This window comes from Staurois parvus, unplaced genomic scaffold, assembly GCF_062004578.1.
Source record: "Staurois parvus isolate SC_StPar_1 unplaced genomic scaffold, SC_StPar_1.0 ptg000434l, whole genome shotgun sequence".
NCBI classification, from domain to species: domain Eukaryota; kingdom Metazoa; phylum Chordata; class Amphibia; order Anura; family Ranidae; genus Staurois; species Staurois parvus.
Window position 1 is genome coordinate 2,117,291 of NW_028318230.1, and position 22,556 is coordinate 2,139,846.

General features: G+C 38.5%; 1 protein-coding gene across 2 annotated transcripts in view; it reads right to left on the reverse strand.

The window, feature by feature from the left end:
* TMEFF2 (transmembrane protein with EGF like and two follistatin like domains 2) overlaps positions 1-22,556 on the reverse strand; it is a 924,328-nt gene that overhangs the window by 683,887 nt on the left and 217,885 nt on the right. For both annotated transcript variants that reach the window (XM_089687684.1, XM_089687685.1), the window contains exon 4: positions 17,148-17,174. In XM_089687684.1, the coding sequence (XP_089543810.1) occupies positions 17,148-17,174 (27 nt within the window). The remainder of the gene's footprint in view (positions 1-17,147; positions 17,175-22,556) is intronic.

A 22,556-nucleotide genomic window follows, 5' to 3' on the forward strand; every position in this document is an offset into this window, starting at 1 on the left:
CACAGATCCTCCTTTAACCGGACAACTGAAACAATATAGAACTATGAAACCCTGCTTCTCTTCCTTTGTCTTCTTCATAAAGGAGTCAGGCTCTGAAGTCCTCTGAAAAGATAGGACTATGGAACTCTGTCCCTGCTCCCCCCTATTCTCTGGGATAGAGATGTGTGGCTCTGTAGTCCTCAAAGATAGCAGGGTAAATGATAACAGTCAGCGCAGTCAGGGAACACGGGAAGTGTTCAGCTCACAAGATTTCTGGCAAGATCAATGGGTATTTTTTAATCGTATTATACAGACTTAACAACATGGTTTCAAAGATATATTTAACAGAACAAAAGGGACCATATAAAATAATTACATTCTTAGAACCTGCAAACACATTAAGTAACCTTCTTACTTTGCCATGTATTGGCAGAAGAAAGGTTCCTTTTAAGGGAAGATATGATCTCTTTTAATAAATACATAGGTGGTACATATGTAAGATTTGTGTAAACTTGTTCAATTGAATTGAAGTCACTGAAAAAGTCATAGATGCTCTTTGCAACTGAAAAAGAATTTACAGTTGTGACCAAAATTATTCAACCCCCAATGCTGTAAAGGGGTTTAGGGACTATAGTGTACATTTGGAATTGTATTCAGAATCAAATCCTACAAGGACGTTGTAACTACCCAAATGCAACTAAAATGACATCAATTGTTTATGTAATACAGTAGTAAATGGTTCTTATGTGGTTTCTTCATTGCCACAATTATTCAACCCCTTAAAGACTACCACTCTGAAGAACAGAGGTTCATACAGGTGCTTTCCATCAGGTATTGAAAACACCTGTGGATGTCACCGAGCAGCAATCAAGCATAATAAGCACCAATTAGGCAGCTTTAAAATGACTGTGATACTCAGCTCCTTCTAGACATTTACTGGTGTGGTTACAAACATGGTGAAGGCAAGAGAATGGTCCAGGAAGACAAGAGAAGAGGTGATTTCTCTTCACAGGAAGGGCAATGGCTATAAGAAGATTGCAAAGATGTTAAACATACCAAGAGACACCTTAGGAAGCATCATTCGCAAATTCAAGGCAAAGGGCACTGTTGAAACGCTACCTGGTCGTGGCAGAAAGAAGATGCTGACTTCGACTGCTGTGCGCTACCTGAAGCGTAGAGTGGAGAGAAGTCCCCGTGTGACTGCTGAGGAACTGAGAAAAGATTTGTCAGATGTGGGTACAGAAGTTTCAGCCCAGACAATAAGACGCACACTGCGTAATGAAGGCCTCCGTGCCAGAACTCCCAGGCGTACCCCCTTGCTGTCTCCAAAGAATAAGAAGAGTCGACTGCAGTATGCCAAAAGCCATGTGGACAAACCACAAAAGTTGTGGGATAGTGTTCTGTGGACTGATGAAACAAAATTAGAACTGTTTGGGCCCATGGATCAACGCTATGTTTGGAGGAGGAAGAACAAGGCCTATGATGAAAAGAACACCTTGCCTACTGTGAAGCATGGTGGAGGGTCAATCATGCTTTGGGGCTGTTTTGCTTCTGCAGGTACAGGGAAGCTTCAGCGTGTGCAAGGTACCATGAATTCTCTTCAGTACCAGGAGATATTGGATGGAAACGTGATGCAGTCCGTCACACACCTGAGGCTTGGGAGACGTTGGACCTTTCAACAGGACAATGATCCCAAGCATACCTCCAAGTCCACTAGAGCATGGTTGCAGAGGAAAGGCTGGAACATTTTGGAGTGGCCATCGCAGTCACCAGACTTAAATCCGATTGAGAACCTCTGGTGGGACTTAAAGAAAGCAGTTGCAGTGCGCAAGCCTAAGAATGTGACTGAACTGGAGGCCTTTGCCCATGAAGAATGGGCGAAGATACCCGTAGATCGCTGCAAGACACTTGTGTCAAGCTATGCTTCACGTTTAAAAGCTGTTATAACTGTAAAAGGATGCTGTACTAAGTACTAAGATTGAATGTCACTTGGGGGTTGAATAAAACTGATAATGCTGTGAGCACAGAAAAGACATTTGTGGTTATTTCATTATAACTGTTATGTTATATTTGTCTGACCTACAAGTGCCTCTTTAATGTAAATGTAAGCAAGATGACTGAATGATCAAAAGCAATGTCAAACTGGCCAAAACACTCAATTTCAGTGGGGGTTGAATAATTTTGGTCACAACTGTACTTTTCACATAAAAGGGATATTCCTTGAAAAATTTGTAAAAACATGGAAGCATCAGGCACTGGAATTGAATCCAGACAATTTAATAGATTCTTCCCTTCAAAAAAGGAGGAACGTTTTTATAAATCTTTAGAATATATACACCTATTAATATTGGTAAGACATAAGATTGTAGAGGGTCGATCCAGGGAGTTATTCAATTGCCTTTGGGGAACAGGAGAAACATTTTCACCTGTTTCTACATATTAAGCCAAGCTTTATATAATATATATTTGGATCAATAGTGGGTTTTGGATTTTTTTGTATATTTCTGGGTTGAAGTCAATGGACATAATCAATCTAATGGTAATGGTTATGTTTAGATCACTTCTACTAAGAGGACCCTCTTACAATACAATCTACAAACTATCATGAACACAATTACATATATACAGTATGCTTCTCAACACTCCTAACCTGCTTTTCCTCCAAGCAACTCTTTTGACTGGCTTTGCTTCAACCTGAGAATAGAATTCAACTCAATGATTTGCCTCCAATCCAGTCCACAACTCATTCCCTTACTGATCTCATATACAAATATTCTCAAAACCTTACTATCTGCTCTGACCTACTTACATTTTCCATCTCATGCATGGCTCCAATATTTCTCTTGAGCAGCATTAGGCAAACCTTGCCTAATTGTTAATTAGAATATGCATCCCTTAATAGTTCTGCTAAAGCTGAAACTCAGTATTTGCAGCACGTTCTACTTTTTAGTAACTAGTGGTATGAACCTCATTAAAATGATCATATTGCCTAAGTTCTTATACATATTGCAATATTCATGAGTATCCATTCCCACTAGAGTATTCAGAGAAATTAACTCCCTCATATCATTTTATATGTGGTAATTTTACTAATCAAACTCCACAGACCTAAAGATAAAGGGACCCCAGCATATTCAGACTTCGTGTTATACCATATGGCAAATACATTATAGATAGGAATTTGCCTAGTACTGCATTTTAGTTTCAACAATTGTGTACACAGAGAGTGTTTACTAGCTTTTCTGGAGCACCCCAATTTACATATTTGTAGAACAGTTCTGGAGGAGATGGGGGGGTCAGGTGTTTTTTTTAATTAGGGCGCATCTATATCAATTTATGAATTTATCCCTGACACAGCTGGCAACATTTGAAGAGGCAGACAAAAATGTTTGTCACAGATCCATGGACTGGAAGCCTATGAGCAATACAATAATTCACATTTTGAAACAAGATTTTCCCCCTACTTTTACTAAACTACTACCCACTTAGCCCAATCATATATCCACCTTATACATGTACTGTATGTATACCGGTAAAGCAAATATATGGTGCCTGGTGCAGGGAATTCCTTTTAATAAAAAGCCAAGAATGATACTGATTGGAAAAGTAACCCATAACCAGCAGAGAGAGCAAAGATCCAATACTTATCTTTCAACTGTGCAAATATAACTTGTCCTGATAAGCCACTGGCTTCAAAGTATTCAATGGGAGAGTTGTCAGATGTGAATGGGAGCGCTGAATGCCAGCAGCACAGGACTGTAATCTTCAGTGCACACACTGTGTAGATTGCAGAAAGGTGTACAGAACTTCTCTAGAAAAGGGGTTAATTTAGTAAATACAAACAGACTGTTCACTTTGTAAGTGTAGTTGCACTATGCAAGGAAAATTTACCCAGAGCTTAGTGAATGTGAAGCACTGTTGACTTCTACCATGCAATCACATGCAAGCAAAAATACAGCTTTTTTTAAATTACCCTGCATAAGATTGGGTATTGTTTGCAAAGGGAAGTTTAATCACATTCACTAAGCCCTAGGGAAAATTCCCTAGCAAAGTGCAGCTTCACTTGCAAAATGAACAGTGTATTTGCCTTTAGTAAATCAACCCCATAGATTCAGCACCAAAACATTTCAAAGTGTACTTGGCAATCTGTGGTGTATTTAGTTTTCTAGCACAATATATGAGCATGTATTCCAATATTCAGTTGGCTACCTGATTACCCAGTTATGAAATCACAGCTCCTTTGCAATATCTTTTGGCTCCATATAGTAGGTTGGATGAAGCTCTTTGATAGGGCCATTCAAAAATCTAAGATGAAAAACCACTCTCCTAAAAAATTAATTAAATACAATTCCCCACAGCACTACCAACACCTTCACCCCCAAAGATGTACAAAAATCAAAACACAGAAAATGCTGTACAATAGACCCTCAAAAACTATGTGCAGTCCAAAACCCACAAGTCCAATCTTTAAATCAACTTCTTCTTGTGTTCAAAAAATTCCTCCGTTAATGTACCTCAAACAAAAAAAATATTCACACAGTGCATTATCCTTTTATATATATCCAAATAATAGTGACTTTATATTCATTTGGATAAAGTCACTATTATTTGGATATATATAAAAGGATAATTTGAGGGTCTATTGTACAGCATTTTCTGTGTTTTGATCCATTCAAAAATCTTCCTGAGAAACCCATTTTCTATCCACAAAAGCAGCAGTAACACACTGGAGTATGGTTGCTATGTTTAAAGTTCAACTCCTGGCAGATATTAAACATGGAATTTATTATTATGATTAAGTTTATTTTTTAACACAAGCAATGTATTCACCTATATTTGACTTTGCATCAGCTTCTTCCAGTTCCTGTATAGCAAAGTTCCGACTTGGAAAGGAAGAAGAAGCATCAGGAAACAATCAGTAGTCATACAATGGTCATATGCTAGCAAGAAACATGATGATAAAAAGAGAGAGCAAAATAATAAATAGATGAGCTTAGCATTCTATTGCTTCTTCTTTCAGTGTCAAGCCATGCACTGGGAAGGGACAAGACCTGTAAGTGTTACTTACAGTAACTGCAACATAGAAAAAATCAGGTCTCTTGCCCTGCCAGGCAGGCCTGTGCTGTGTGACAGAGTTGCGTACACCTCAGAAAATCCTTTGGTGGGTAAGACAGCTCCCATATATATATTTCATCTGTGTATTTAGCTGTTTGCTGATCAGCTTTAATAACGTATGGGACATATGGTACAAATATCTTTTAAATGTGACACATCACAGAAGTGACGCATACTTAATTCTGTATATTTCACTGCTTTAACTGTCTATGTTCTATAACGTATACCCGTTATATTGTTAAACACTGCTAAAAATGAATTATTTACAGTGTAGCAATCTCATGAAGTCTGCATTTTGCTATGCTTCTGCATATGTAAAATATATGCTGTTATAATATAATCTCCAAGCGAACATGACTTTTTATTATTACAATGTTTTTTTTACTGCAAACATTTCATGAATCAAGTGTAAATTGGTTTTGATTCATGAGTTGTATGATACTTTGTATGAATAAAGCATAATCAAAGCTTAATGCTTGATGACAAGTGAGCCCCTGTCATTCTACTAAGGAAAATGTGTTCTATTTTGGTTTTATGTAATCCTCTCAGTACCAATAATGATAGAGATGTTCACTATGCAATTCAAATCATTCATCGTTACAGCTTCCAGCTAATTATAATTCGCTAGCAGGGAAAAATAAGCCTGTGCAGTGTTTTTGTTCAATTTAGCGGTATTAAAAGCATAACGTAGGAATTTGTCAAGACAACCATTTTTTTCTTTGTGCCATGCATTTTGTAGACTGACCTATCAGTCAATATTGTAATAGAGTGGAGTGGAAGCATACTGAAAAGCTGACAGATGTTGCAAATGTTTAACACAGACAAAAATGCATAAGCATAAACAGGAATAATTAGCTGCCGGCCAATTGATAATGAAAAAAAATGGCTTTAATTAACATTCTATTATTTAGAAAGACACATGTGATCATTACTCATAATATATTATTTCAATGCAGTAATGACATACAGAAAATTGGAAAGTTAAATATTGCTCTGTTTTAGTTCTGATGCATAATCCTATTTAAAAAAAAAAATTCTTAGTGTAGCCTGTAAACATTTCCTCTATAGTGTTTGTTAATTAGCCCTGACTTACTAAAGGAGTTGTGTCAAGTGCTGTGTTTGAAAAATAAAATCCACTTTTGCCACAAGAACACACAGGTGTGCATGAACGCTAGCATTTAGGCATCTGCCAATTATAAATGTGGAAGTCTATACAATTTTACACGTGCAGAAATAGTTTTCACCAGACATTTGTAAATGTTTTACCAGTACAGATGGTGTGTGGTTGCCATGAAATGTTACTTAGAATGTTTGTAAATGTTTTATCTACTGAAGAACTAGAGGTGTCTCTCACACATGCATATACATTTTTGTCAGAGGAACATTTGCTTTGATATATGCTCTTTCCTTGACTTCTCTTTAATTGCCAGACTATGACGCACTCCATGCTTGGTGGAGAGCTTGTCATGACTAACAGGAAATGTGTCTGGGCTTTTCTCCTAACAATGTATTTATTTATTTTTAAATCCCTACTCAGTATTTTGTTGCTCTACCAAATTTTAGCTCCGCCAGAGTACAATCCAAATTTTCATATTATTTCTAAAATTAATTCCCGTGTTGAGCCTGTGTAGCCCCATCGGCTCCTCTCTACTTAACACATCAGTGAGAGCTCTGAAGGTGTAATGCTACTATTGCTTTCACAGGTTGTTTGATAGTTTCTTCAAAAACCACATTAATTTTGTTGGTTTCTTCTTTTTTTTACAGCAGCATTCAATGTAAAGTTGTTTTTTAAAAACCATGAAAGACCCTGCTCTGTGGAAGGAAATACAGAGCTTTCTGCTCTCCTTCCAAACTACATCTAGCATGTGTCCGTGTGTTTATGCCAGACATCAATGCTATTAGTCCAGTGCACCCACAATATATCCACTTTCTAAAATCAGATCTTGCAGACAATATCAAGATGGCAGAAGTAATACCACATTTTAAATAGAAATCTGATCTGTGATACAATCTTCTAGACTGTACTAGGAAAATAAAAGGGGGATTGCAATATAGGGCCTCCCTTTTCTTATGGGACTGTAGCAGAGGGAATAGTTTCAAGTATCCCCACTGTATAGTTACAGTGGAGAAAATTCTAGAAGATCATCAGGTTCTGAGTCCCCCCTTTCGGCATGAGGCTGAAGAAAAACTGCTAAGGTTTCAAGCCCCCCGATAGCTATGCATAAAAGGGAGAGGTTTCTAGAAAATTTAAGTTTTAAGCTCCCCCACTGCACCTGGGGAGCATGGGGGACACCTGAAGGAAAACTAGCCAATCAAAAGAGGACTAGAAGAGATGAGAGGGCTATAAATGGGGGAGGGGGTCCGATCATAGCGGAGCAGACACCTGGGAGGCATCTCTGTGGTGCTTCCTCGCCCTTTTTTGTTGTTGTGGCCAATTATTATTGGTGAGGTCACCTTTATTTAAAGGGTGATGAGTCAGTGAGTCTTTTCAGTTGAATTGAGATTGGATCAATAGATGATATGGTTAATAAGTTATTGTTTTTAATATGTACAGCTTGAGTCGTAATGACTAAGCTGGGGTTATGTAGTGATACTTTAAGGAAAAATGTTTACAAAAATTGATATTGATTTAATATGTACAAATAAAAGAGTAATTACAAAAATTATATATTTATATTTATTCAAATAATAAAACAGCCGCGGCCAAGTTATACCAAATATTAAAGTTGTATGTCTTTTTTAATGGTTGAAGAGTTAAAGCATACTGTCTATATGGTTATTTAATACTGCCTACAGTCCCATAACAGGCTTCCCAGAGCCATGCCATAACTCCAGGATATAATTAGATTAAAAAGGAACATAGCCAATGCATGTACACAAAGTGTTGAAAGTTAGGTCAAATTCTAGCATGAAATGCTTACAATCAAACAAAAATGCCACCGAGGTGCCCAATGTCATTTTTAGCAACTGATTATGTTAGAGCAGCAGCAGGTAGAAGGATGTAATGGTGCACAATAAAAACCTTTGGCTTTGTGTAACTAAAAGGCAGGCTTCTTCTACCCATTGGCATGTATACAATTTTGGGCAATTTTTGGGGGATTTTACGAAGGCACCCCTGAAGAAATCTGAAGGCACCCTGGTTGAAAAAGGCTGGGTTATATAGCCCATGGCAAGCAATAATGACCCTGGAAGCCTTACAAGGAGACTACAACAGCGCAGCCCCGGGTCAGGCAAGCTCAGAAAGTGGAGATTGAAGTGACTTAATTATAACAGTGTTCAGCTGCAGTCATGGATGTCTCATTGAGATCATAGGCCATGAAAAACACTCATGAATTGCAAATGGAAACCAAAAAATAGAAAATGTATTATAAAAACAAAAAGTGACCCAAATTTTAAACATATCTTTACTCCCCCCCGAAATGATTTACATTGGCAGGAATTGTGCCAAACTTTATGCTAATCCTTACATAAATGAATGACCTACTCACCCAGTAGAATTTGTTGCATTCATGGCACAGAAAAGCACATTTGCAGTTACCTCCACCCAAAATAAAACCAAAAAGAAGTATGCTAAGTACACAGCATTGCTGGAACATCAGAACATTAGTCAGAGATTAAGCTGTTACAAGAGGAATGTGGTGATGGTAGCCATTAACTTCTCAGGATAGTTCTTGGAAATGTGTATGCCTCAAGCAAAAGCCCATGCATCAGACTGTCCATTTTGCACAAGTACAGACAGAAGCACATTGGTCAAATAATCGAGTCACCTGAGCATGTCTGAGCAATATAAGATGGCAGCCAGGCTACCTTGCATGTTTGTAGCCACTTGTGATGGAGGAAAGGCAGGACAGAACACACAGAGTGGATGGCAGATGCACAAAGCTTTATTGAGACAAACAGACGGCAGTCCTTCAATACGGGGGGTGGCAGAGAGAGTGGATTTGCCACTAAATGGTAACGAGGGGGCCCCACCCACTTATAGTCCACTAGGAGAGCCAAGGGGGTGTCCCTGTAACAGGGGTAGTCCGACACAGGAGAGGGGTGCGAGGAGTCACCACCGCAACAGTTCAGGTAACAGTGGGGAAGCAGGTACTCACGGATCCAACAGGGTGCCTGGTCTCCCAGGGGTAGAAGCAAAACGCAGGTACCTGTGGAGTCCAGATCAGGCGGGTGGCCTCTGGCTCTGGCAGACGGGCTGTGGTAGTCTCTCCCCTTTCTGTGGGATCTCTTGCAATCACAGGCAAGCTGGGATAGTCTCTCCCCCTTCTGTGGGGTCTCTCGCAATCGCAGGTAGGCCTTCTCTGGCTGCCTCTTCCCTCCTGTGGGGTCTCTGTGAGGCTGGGGAGTAGACTTGCAGAGTCTAGTCAGAGCTTGAGATGCTTTGCTGACTGCACACCGAATGAATAACGGAGCTCCTAGCATCAGCCTCTTAAACTGCTGCAGGACGCTCCCCAGTCGCCTTGGCAACCGGGAGGGGGGAGGTAATACTAGACCCCAGGGAGAATCAGGCTGGTTACAGGGACATCCTGTCGGGCAGGGATGATGTCTGCATAGATGAAAAGTTGGGAGATGTGCAGAGAGCTCCCAGCCAGCTGGCCGGGAGCGAGGGGGCCCAGAGTAATTTGATTAGGCCATTTGGCCTAGTGACACAGGGGACAAATGGAACAATACAGAGCAGGACTCTGAGGGCATGTGATACAAGGCATTAATAAGGGGATTAATAATTGACAGGCTCCCATACCGTGACACCACTATTTTGTCTTCATTTATGACTCTAGTGGCTTCAGGTCTGTCGGTCATATTTTCAGACTGAAAAGTAATGGAATTCAGACCGATAAGATGTAAATTAATAATTCCATGCCTATCAATCTTCTGTTTGAAAAGCAACCAGTCAGCGCACAGACTTCGTTTTAAGAGCACTGCTGATACACAGCTGGCAGATTCTTGTAAACCACAGGCACTCTAAACTGTCTTATGAGTGTGGTGTTTCCATGCTGAGCTGCTATGCTGTAATGGCAAAACCAAACAGAGCTTCATACATGCAGCAGCATGGCCATTTGGACCTCCATGAAGTAGCACAGCCCTGGTGGATTTACAACAGTAATAATAAATCAACCCTTTTGTGAAATTTTGACTTAATCTAAGTAGAAAAAAATACAGTGTGGTCTGCATAATCATGACGCAGGTAAAGGGGCACACATATGAAGATCTGGACAAAAATGTATAGAGAAAAAGAGATAAAAAAAAGACTTAATATATAATATAATATATGAACTAACGCTAACCAGTAAGTCCATAAACAACTTTTTTACAATTTACTTTTGTCTGTTTTTTTTCTTGAGTATTTACAATTGTAGCCCTTATGCAGAAAGCTAATTTTTTCAGGAAATTAAATAAACATGTTACCACCAGCAGTGTGAAGATGGAACAGGTGTTTACTATGGTTTATTAAACCACATGTACATCAAAGCAGTAGCTGCTTCCCAAAATTAATCTGCTTTGCTCGCACCCCTTCTCCTTTAATGAATGAAATTTATTGTAGTAATTCTGGTGCCTCCTGGGGTATGCATGTTACATATTCCAGCAGACACCAGACTGTATGTAATTCAATTAGGAGAGGAGCAAGGATGGGGGCAGGCCAAAACCTCTACAAATCAAAAAAGCAAAAAAAACATGCAATAATTCTGTAGAGGAGGGTTGTAGAGGAGGGACGTTGATTTTCAGGGTGAAGATCCGCTTTAATGAGCCATCTAAGCACACTTCTAACAGTAAACACTTTTTCGTCAAAACACTTTTGCAATATTGTGTTACTAATTGTTTTTTTTTATTTTCTATCTATTTATTTAGATATCAGTCCTGAAAAAATAGTTGGGATCCCACACTTTCATGAGTGTTGAATGCTACTATGACTTTCCCTACAATCGTCTAATGACAGGAGGCAGCTCAGCCTAAATTTCAAGAAACTGTCCACTTTTACTGGTGAAACAGTTAATAATGAAGGCAAATGTTTGTCATCTTGCTGGCAGAAAGATGTTAGTGCATGTGCTCCACTATCCCTTCCCTTTCTTCCTGCGAGAACAAGTTTCGGTGAGCACCATGAAGCTTTCCTGACAGCCACAACCACCACAGCTTAGAATAGATTGCTGACATATCCAGAGTTTACTTTTTTCTTGTACAGTTCCAGCAGCCATGATCACTATAGCACATAAGGCATTCCTGACAGTTCCGGAGTTTGTGTGCGATCATGGCTATTGGAGCCCCAGAAGCAAAAAGGAACTGTGCCTCTTACTGCCTGCCTCATGAGATAAGGAGTGCCATTTGATGAAGTCACTACTGTTCCACTCACTATCCTCAATGCTGGAGAAATGCAGTACAGATATCATTTATTCTGTGAACCCATGCTTTTTAAATCTCTAAAACTGCTGTGCCTTAATTACTCCTCTATAAATCATCAGATTACCAGTCATTGGGGGGACAGCTAAGGATGTAAGATTCCAACTCTACCAAGATGACTGACTACACAGATACACAGTGTAAAATCATGCATGGTAAGCCTGTCCCAGGGAAAAATTCAGCTGCAGGGAGAAAGCAGAAAATACTGGTGTCTAGTCCTTTGTCCTCTACCTGTATTTTTGGGCACAGCTTCCATGGTTCAGTTCCTCTTTAACTGCATTTTTTCTAATTGTATTCTTGCATATAGCTCCAGGTTCCATAATTTACATAAAATCATTAATGAATGATCAGCCATGTAGAACTGGATAAAACCCCCACACATGGTGCATCATCATGACTGTTTTGAATTGCCTTTCAGTAGATGTCTCATGATAATTTGTCAAGTGTTGGGTGAGATTTTACTGGACTTGTTTGAAGGTGTGATGAAAGCAGGATGAGGTTGCATAAAACCAACAATAAGGTTTCCCTGGATGCATGATGAGGCTAAGGAAAGGGTGAGATTGTTTTGAATATATGATATAAAAACTGTACTTCTACCTTTTCCGCAAGCTCGCCCTTCACAGTTATGTTTTCTGCCACTCCCTCTTAGATTGCAAGCATCCACTAGCACGGCCTTCCTAATACTCTTGCATCAAATGGTATTGTAACTGTTTTCTCTCCCTATTATTTTGTAAAAGGCTGTGTAAACTGTTGTCCCTATATAAATCCTGTGACATTAAAAATAATTGAGTTTGATGCAAGATAATGCAGTTCTCAGTTGCAGTAAACACATAAGAAGGTTTTGTCAGGTGTACAGCTGGAATACATTGCATGCATCCTTGAATGTAGGACAAGGTTCTAAAATGGGCACTTTACTTCCATATAAGTTAAAGGACTGGATACATTTATCATCAATTGTTCTGTAGAGTCAAAAATAAATAAATATAAAATTATGTTCTCCAAAATACTCATACACTGACGAGATCTTGCTGACATGGAGGAGAACTTTTAGTAAACAAAACAGCCGTCCTTCCCCGTCGGAGATCCTCGGTAATGCCCGGGCGCCGGCGAGTAATCAATGGCCTGGACCCGGTGATTGACAGCCGTGGCTGCGAATGGCGGTGCGGGTAGGGCGCGTGCGCCCCCTACCCGGAAATGCAAAATCACACACATATATGTATGTGATTTTGCGCACCCATGCTGCCCTGTAGCTGTATTTCTGCTAAATGGTGGGTGGGAAGCGGTTAATCAAAATGGTAGACAACAGTGTTTGTGCATACATGGAATAGCGTGTGGTGATGCAGATTCCTGTGAATAAAGGCGGAAAACCCACAAATATCTACAGAAAATGATCCATCAGTGACGATCCTGGCCATGGTGATACTCAGCCCACAGCAGTCATTCCTGTGAACATCTGCCTGATCCTGGATAATTGACACATAACTTGTTATGAAATTGTACAAGAGACAAAACTCTTTGTCAAAAATGATGAACACAATGATGACGATGTGAAGCAGGCTGTCCTAGGATGGTTCAGGCGTAATGACAAATCTTTCTATGCCGAAACTTTCCAGGCATTCGTTAACCCTGGCATAAGTGTATATATGTAGCAGGGGAGTATGTAAAAAAATAAATGAAGTTTCCACTCCTTGAGATTCGTTCTTTTATTATATAATCTCAAAAGTCCCAGTTTGACTTGAACGTCCTTCATTGTATTACTACAGAAGCTGCGCATAGGCCAATCTCTGTCCATCATCCTGAACATTCAAGCCCTTTGGTTTGTTAGAAGTGCTATTACTTTCACAATCACCAATACAGGTAACTATTTAACCTTTAACACTTTCTTCCAGCTCTTTACATATCTATTAAAATGATGAGGTAATTTCATAAAATCCACTGTAGCACAAATTTGTGCTAATTGGAGTCCTAGACAGCTTTTTGGCTACCATTTTAAATTGGGTTTTATAAATGGCAAAAAAAGTGTCAGCGTGCTCTGGGGTGAATCAATTCATATGTCTTATACTCATCTCATATGTTGTCCACCAACTAAATTATCACCAAACTGGAATCAGATGGAATTGTAACACACTGATCATTGGTGAAGACTGACACCAGAAAGACGTAGTAGAAGAATTTAGGAGTATGCCAGCTCAAATATAACATCACCCTTTGTTGTTCAGCACCATGATTTTCCTCCTGAGCTAACCAGTTCAAAATTGATATGCTTAGTTTGGATTTATAAGCCTGCTAGCACTTGAAGAAAAACAGCAACAAGTCAATCTGGTGCCAATGCTGATACTTTGGTTGCTAATGATAATGTTACCCTCCCTATTGCTCTTGCTCTTTGCTGCCTATGTTGCATAATTCAACTCAATGCTCCACTAGTAACTGTGTACAGTCAGGTTTTTTCATTTAGTGACTCAAAATTAATGGACTTTCTGCAAAAAAGTTTTACATTTAAGAAAGTTCTCTTGGAAAAACTGTCTGGTGCTGTTGCACAATACAGCACAATATATCAGATTTGTATGGAAATGCCAAATGTCTTCAAACTCTAGGAATCTTTTGAAAATAATCTTACTAAATGTTCAGAATCAGTGTAATTGCAACACTTTTTAAAACGCAAAAAATCTGATTCCAACAATTGTCTGCTGATATTACACAATGAAACAAGGTTAACTATATAAAACGACATTTCAGGTTTGTATGTGGACACAAGATTTATAAACTTAACCTTCAACAGTTATCCGGTTATATTAAATTACTGTATACTGTACAATGGGATGCTATTTAGCTTGTTAATGTTATACAAATGAATACAATAGAGTGTATGGTATATGTTTATTACATTTGCCAGGAAGGTGGGTATGCTTGATGACCTAATCTAAAAATAAAGTCTGTTTCCAACATTGGTTTGGCGATAACTTATGGTTCTATCTATGGAGTGTTAATTGTGTGATCATTATTCACAAAAAATGAAATTATTTTACATGTCACTGTACATTTAACTATTAAACACATGTTATACTGAGCTCTTAGGAAACAGTCACACAGATCAATAAAACAGTTTTACACAGTAATCTTCTGCTGTCTGCTTGTAATACCTGCTGTGTGGTCATGCTGTTTATCTCTTTCATTCCATTGTCCAGCATGGTAATCCCTGTACTTCTCATCCTAGCTGTGTACTTAATACCTACTACACACCCCTACTATGTGCCCACCTAAAAATGTTGATACACTAAAATAACATAGCTTGGAAAAAATTATTTGAGTGATTCTGTTCTGTGTGAACTGCATTTCACAAACTATAAGCTGCTGCAAAAAATGAGTGTAGCCAAAATATGGGAATTGTGTCAGATACAGTAATAGTATAAGATTTTATTTGCCCAGCAGTATAATATCACTATCCTAGCAAAGCCATATATCAGCCTAATAGCACCTTCAAACATTCCCATATCACCCGAGTAGTATATAACCTCACTTACATAGTATAGTTTTATAACCCAACAGGCCTATATCTCCTGCATATCCTGATCATACATAAAGTTACTAATCCTTACCAGACAGGAGTACCTTGAAAACTGTACTATTCTGTCATGCAACCTCACCTTAAAGGAAGCAAGGATAAATCTCCCTTATTAGGACATCAATACAAACAGATTACAGAACAAATTTTTATGGGTGCATCTGCTTTAAAGAGTTACCAAGCACGCAACAGTAAAATAAGTCTGTATATGCAGTAAAGCCTGATTGTTATACTCACTGTGCCACCTAAAGGATTAATTATCTGCATTGTGTGAAAAGGCTGTTTGATCATTTCTTCTCTGATCCTCCCCTTCTACTACTGTGCTCCATCCATCTGCTGATAGTACAGAGCTCTAGGAGTCACTCTAAACATGCTCAGTTCAGTGTGTATTGCTAGAGAGTTTTTTTCTTTGGAAAAGTGCATTTTCTAGACAGAGGGTCAGGGGTTATGCAGCCTCAAAGGACAGTCAGAGAAGAATGAAAATTCCTCCTACAAGATCAGCCAGTATTTGGCTGGACACTGATAGTCCACTGATAGTCACAGAGCTGCTATATACTGCTGATGAGAAAATATATTTAGCTGTTCATATCAACTACAATAATTGCATTTCCATGTAGTATTATATATACTGGTGAAGACCAGATATAGTGAATGCAGGGTCATGGGTATAGTAACACTTTAAGGATTTTCCTTAATTTTCTGGTGGATAACCATCAACTAGACAGTAAGTATGGAGATTTTTCCTTACTTTTTATTTCTGCCTGACACTCATCAACAAGACAGGAGGAGACTTTCCGAAACGTCCTGCTTCTGTTTGAAACTTGACAGGAAGTGGCAAAGCTTTTTCTTTACACAGACAGCAATTAAACTTTATAACCCTTCCCCATCATATGATGTATAACAGTAAGAAAAAGAATGCAGATCTTGAACCCTAAAAGCAAGCCAGCAGTGGAATGTCCCATATTTCTATTATGAAAACTTCATATTTAGAAGTTTCTTGTCATCTATGGAATACAAAAAAACTTCCCTATTTTCTAGTTTTAATAATTAAAGTCAACGTGTGCATAACAAACCAAGCTTTTATAGGCATTACATGACCTTTATAAACATTACACTGTATGTCAATTCTAAAATGTTGGCCATCACTTTCTCGACTAGAAATCAGAATAAATAGAGAAGATAATTTTTCCCAACGGGGACACAGGCAGCAATAAAAACAGAGGTTTTAACAATTGCTTGCTAAAAAAAAATGATTGTACATAAACCTTAAAGAAGAACATCATATTTATCCAAAACACACAATGCCTATATTACTTGACCATAGGATAGATACAGTTTATGCTAAAATAGTGTAGTAATAGATTTTTTTTAATAATCTGCCAGAATTCTTAACATGCAAATGAGCACCAACTGCACAGTCAATAGTTTTTCTATGAGGGGAGGAAGAGATGAAAGATGGTAGTTTGTAAATGCCAGTATTCCACCATCTCTGGGACATGTTTCTTCTATTGAAGGTGCAGAACATATATGTGTTCTATACACAGCTAACTCAAGAGATAATGGATTTCATCTAGTTTTGTATGGTGCAGGGCAGGAAGGGTAGTCACCAATCATGAAGTATGTTTAAACATTTCTATGCCTTAGGGTCTGTTACAGAAATGTGGATATCAACAAAGTTAGGGGTCCATTTTTAAGAAATGTGCTGTGCAAATGTTTCAAGTGTTCTCACAGTTTTCACTGATAATCACCATAGTTTGAAAAAAAAACTTCCTGTGATTGGCAGCTCCATCCAGTGGATGCAATTAGGTATTTTCCTGAAAAACCCCAATCATGGGAATACCAAATTATGGCCACTAAATGGAGCTGACAATCATAGGAACGAAACATGTTACACAAATTACAGTGATTACTCATGATAGCTGTGTGATTTTTTTTTTCTATAAATTGACTCCGAAGTGTTTTCATACAGAGGCTTGTAATCACGGTGGGATTTTCTTAGGGGGGGGCATTTAGATAAGCACACTGCTTCATGAAGTTCTTTTTTAATCATGGCACTTAATTTTTCACAAAACATCTGATATAATCGCATAATCCCTACCTCCATCGCCAGAGCCTGAGCCTCCCTCTGAAATGAAAAGAAAAATTAGAGAATGATTTTGACAGAACATGTAAAATCAAGTAAAGGATTCATTGTTCAAAACACATTACAAACAAAAAGAGCAGTTACACAACTTTTGAATCTATTGTCTGTTCATTTTCTTTTAACTTTTCATAAACTGAAGTATGTATTCACTTTCTTGTCATCAATTTTAACTTGTTTCCCAATATGAATTTCGCTATTAAAAAGAGGTACATTAAAAACCAACAGCAAATACAGCCAAATGCAACTACAAGGCAAAGAAGATAATAAATTACCTGAAAGGGCCCATGCACACTTATCGTTCTGTTCAGTGTCTTCATGCACATGTGCATTAACATACAGTGTTAACACGCATTTACATGCATTGAAGTAAAGTAAAACTAGGCAAAGGTTTTTTTTTTCATTTTGGCTAAAGTAAGGTAGGGTTATAACCCCTTTCAATTTTTTTTCTAGCTGTGTTTTATTGGGGAAATTTCCCTTCATTTCCTCTCCCAAAGCCAATACAGGAAGTGAGAGGAAATCTCTGCAGATCAAGGGAATCCCTCTTGGCCCCTCAGGGCACCAGAACAAGTGTCCCTATTGGAAGAGTTCACCTCTAATACTTTTCTGGGGACAGCTCAAAATTTGGGGTTTTCTTTTATGTTAGCTTTCAATTAAAATTATAAACAGGACAAATAGAGAGGGTGAATCTCACTAATGGGGGCACAGACAGCAATAAAAACTGACAGGTGTTCTAATCCATCTCCACCCTATGCCTTTAGGTATACTTTAACCACTTGCCTACCAGGCACTTTTACCCCCTTCCTGCCCAGGCCAATGTTCTGCTTTCAGCGGTGTTGTACTTTGAATAACAGTTGCCCAGTCATGCAACATTGTGCCCAAACTAAATTGTTATCATTTTTTTTAAGACAAATAGAGCTTTCCTTTGGTGGTATTTAATCACCACTGAGGTTTTTATTTTTTTGCTAAACAAACAAAAAAAGACCAAAAATGTTGAAAAAATTTTTTTCTTAGTTTCTAATGTAAAGTTTTGTATATAAGTGATTTTTCTCTTTCTTCACTGATGTGCGTTGATGAGGCTGCACTGATGGACACTGATATGCTGCACTGATGGGCATTGATGGAGGCACTGATATGGCTGCACCAATATGTGGCACTGATGTGAGGCACTGATGTGCACTGATAGCCAGCACCAAGGAGGCACTGGTAGCCAGCACTGATACTAAGCACTGATGGGCACTGATGGGGCTACACTGATCATTAGATTACTGATGATCAGTGTGGATGCCCCCTCTGAGAAATGTTGTTAACGGCTCTCCCCACGCGCTGTCAGAGAGGAGAGGACTACCGATAACCAGCATTTCCTATTTACACTGTGATCAGCTGTGATTGGACACAGCTGATTACATGGTAAAAGGCACCTATAATGATCCCTTTACTTGGATATGTGATCAGCTGTGTCAGAAGGACAAAGAGATCACAGCTTATGCACAGAGCGCACCCCAGGGGCGTGTGGGGGGTATGGTTCTGGGAGGACGTCCATGGATGCCCTTCCAGAATTTGCCAACCACGCTGTAGGTGTTGTTTGGCTATAGCACAGTTGGGAAGTAGTTAAGGCAGCTTATTCATTATAAAAGGGTTGGAAATGCACCTCAAGTGTGACTAGGCCCAAAAGGTTACCAAAAACATTTGTAGTGCAACTTACATGATATTCAAAGAAATGGCAAATGTGTTTAATATTTCCATTAGAGTTCGGTACACACACAAAACCAGCACACACTAATTTGGAAATCTAGCAATTCAAAAGAGCATTTGTGGCTACCTTCAGTAAAACTCATAAGTCAAAATAATGAGTAGATCCAGAGATATAGCAGCTGAACTTACATGCAAATCTTGACATTTCCTTTATACATTAAGCTACATCCCAGGCCCTCCTCTGATTAATATACTGTAATTAGATTAAAAGACCAATACGTATGCTTGAAAAGCAGGATGGGGCATGGCCAAACTTGATGTTTACAGGAAATGGTGGCATCTGCCTATGCCTTTTTATCCAATCCTCAGAGTGAATCCCCCACATTTGTGACATGATTATTTAATGTTTATTTTAAACTTTTGTTCACTTGACTTGTATTTTCAATATCTATTTTATGTTCACTTCCAGGTACAGTTACAGTCATCATATCCCTTCAAATCTGTGGGACAGTCCTAAATTTATTACCACATTTGTGTATCCTATGTTATAGTCACTTTCCCTGCATTGTCCCAAAAAATATCTGATGACCACTGGTTCAAGCAGCACTTGGAATTGTTTTCAAAATTAGGAAAAACTTTTATTTTCAGACATGATAACCCAGTAATGCATAAGTAGTAAGTACACTTTATCTTGTTTGATATCAGCAGGATCAATATCAAACCTGACAAAAATGAAGAAAATGTAGAGGCCACATAAGGTAGAATGTCCCTGTTGATTAGAGAGCACAAAGACCACTGCTTCCCCACAGAGAGCAAGGGTTCTGCTCTGCAGTATGTTGGCAGGGAACAGACTTTTCTACTCAATCTGTGGTTGCTTTGTAAATAAAACCAATGTTAACACACTGAACACCTTTAGTTCTGATGCACATTTTTAAATAAAAGGTCAGTAACAAAGCGGATGAGGGGACGTATTATTAGACTCTTTGGAACTAGGCTTTCCATTCTTTATATTCAACACCAATGGGGTTGATTGACTAAAGGGAAAGAGTTTGTGCTCTGCAAATGCAGTTGCTTTAGATTTGAGGGGAAGCACTGAAATCAAGGAAAGCTCTGCTGATTTCTATCATCCAATCACGTGCAAGCAAAAAATGCTGTTTTTTTATTCTCCTTGCATGTGATTGGGCATTATTTTCAAAATGAAGATTTACCTAATCTACTAAGCTCTGGAGCACTTGCAATTGCAGTGCACAGTATATCTGCCTTTAGTAGACCAACCCCAATGTCTACGCCCTCAAGCAGGTGCCGGATGTAATCATTTAGTCTACTGGTTGATTTAAAGACCCATACACTGATATCAAGACCCATTTTGTTTGATCCCTGTTCTAAATTTGTTAAACCTTCTCTTAAAAGAAAACATGCTCTATATTATTTGCACAAGTATAATTCTATTTTATTATATAGTGTCATCTTCTTTAATCCTAAACTTGTTTATTACTTTTATGGAGAAACATAAACAGCAATTATGAGAGGCCAACTCCCTTCTTGATTTCACCACCACAATTTCTTCTCTTCTTGTCCATATAAACATCATTTTTACTAGCCAAATTCCCTTTTGCTGTATAGCACTTCCTTTTTTGTGCTATCATAGGCTTGTTTGTACTCCACAAAGGAACAGCAAAGTGCACATCTAAGTGCAGTAATAGATGTTATAGATGTTATAGATGTAATTGATAAAAGTACTTGGCAACTCACACTTGGTAAGCAGTCAAGTGCCTGCCTTATGAACTTCATCCACTGGGGGCTGTCATCCAGACCACAACAGCACGTAGCAGAGGTAATCTAGTATCAGAGAATCTGTGCTTCCAATGGCCAGGAAATACTTAGGGAGCCATGTGAGTCAGTCAGACAGCTAGAGGAAAGTTCTGTGTGATTTCAGATGCTGGTGGGCATAGAGGAGGTATGGCTATATGAGTCAAGGCTACTAGGCCTCTTTCTCAAGCTTATTTCACTGGTAAAGGAGTGATCTTTATATACACAATGGATGAAAGTGCCAGACGGGACCATAATGTACAGCATGCATGAAAAGCAACCAAAATAATGCTCAAACGATAACATTTTAAAGCTAAAATGAGACTGCTTGGTGCAACAGAATGAGCAAAACAATACAGAAGATAACAAATTTAATTACATGTGTATATACATAGTTAGTATAAATATATATATATATATATATACTGTGTATATATATATATATATATATATATATATATATATATATATATATATAAAAATACAAAATACAGCTTTATAATTAAAAATATCAGAACTTGACACAAACTATATATAGACGTGTGGCTTTAAAAAATAATAAATAAGATAAGAATCTAAAATGTTTCTGCATGTAAGAATCACCATGGCAAATAGGAAACATCAGAACTTAGCATAAACAAAATATAGACATAAAGAAGTATATGCAAGCATATATAAAACCTATATACACAAAGAATAGCTTGACAGTTTAAGAACATACAGCATATGGCTGTTGAACATAAATGTGGTAACCCAAACGCATGCCAAAATATGATTACAGGTAATGAGGGATAAGGAAAAGTTTTTCTCGAAAAAAAGTAAGAAATATTCTGCAAATGATGTAACTGTATAAAAAAGCTGATAATGTATGAAAATAATGATAATGATGAACCAATCTAGTTTTCTAGTATAAACCATAAATAGAAGGGACTAGACAGAGAAGGAAGAAATGACCTGACTTGGAGTACGTAATAAACATACTGTATATAAAGTACATATCAACTGAATGTACTTTGAAAACCCCACATACTACAAGGGACATTATGAAATGCGAAAGAGAACACCTAAGAAAAAAAACATGGATCCTGCCTGCTGACATAAGACAATTAGATAACAGTATTAATCTCTAGTTCCTCATCCAGACCACCTGGGGATAGAAAATTTAAGATGTAAATTCAACATGTTTCTCTCTCACATAATCTTTTAAACCACTCCGCGTTTATTAGTTTGCCTAAAATGGATTCAATTATCCAAACACGCAGCCAATTGGAAGATTTTCTATGAAATGCTGCAAAATTCCATATTACAATATTGTAATAATGCAACTGGGACAATGAGTGCTAGCAAGGTTGAATGTTTTGCACAGTGCACAGCATGCCGCATGTATGCAGTAATGAGCACCAGCTCCAGGTTGAATAGCGTTGCGACAGATGGGAGCGCGTTGCACTTCTGGAAGCTAAATTAGAGATCTGGAGGAGCAAATTGCAACACTTGACAGACCTGACAATCTTGAAAGGAATCTTCTGCTCTCTGAGGAGGTTAATGGAGTTGTCGTGGAGGGTGGAGAAGTAAGTCAGGATTACCATCTAGGAGGATGGGTTACTGTAGTCAGAGGGAGTGGTAGGGGCTCACAGAAAAGGAAGGCCAGCCCTGGGTTTGAGCACTCAAACAAATTTGCCAAGTTGAAGATGTAGGGATGGCAAACTCAGAAGTGGCAGCCTTGGATGTCATCTTACCCCTAACAGTTGGGAGAGCAGACCATCTAGTAGGAGTGGTGAGGGAAGTGCACCTAGACAACTGGTGGTAATATGGGATTCTATAAACAGAAGGATGGATAGGATAATTTGTCACCAGGATCGCCTC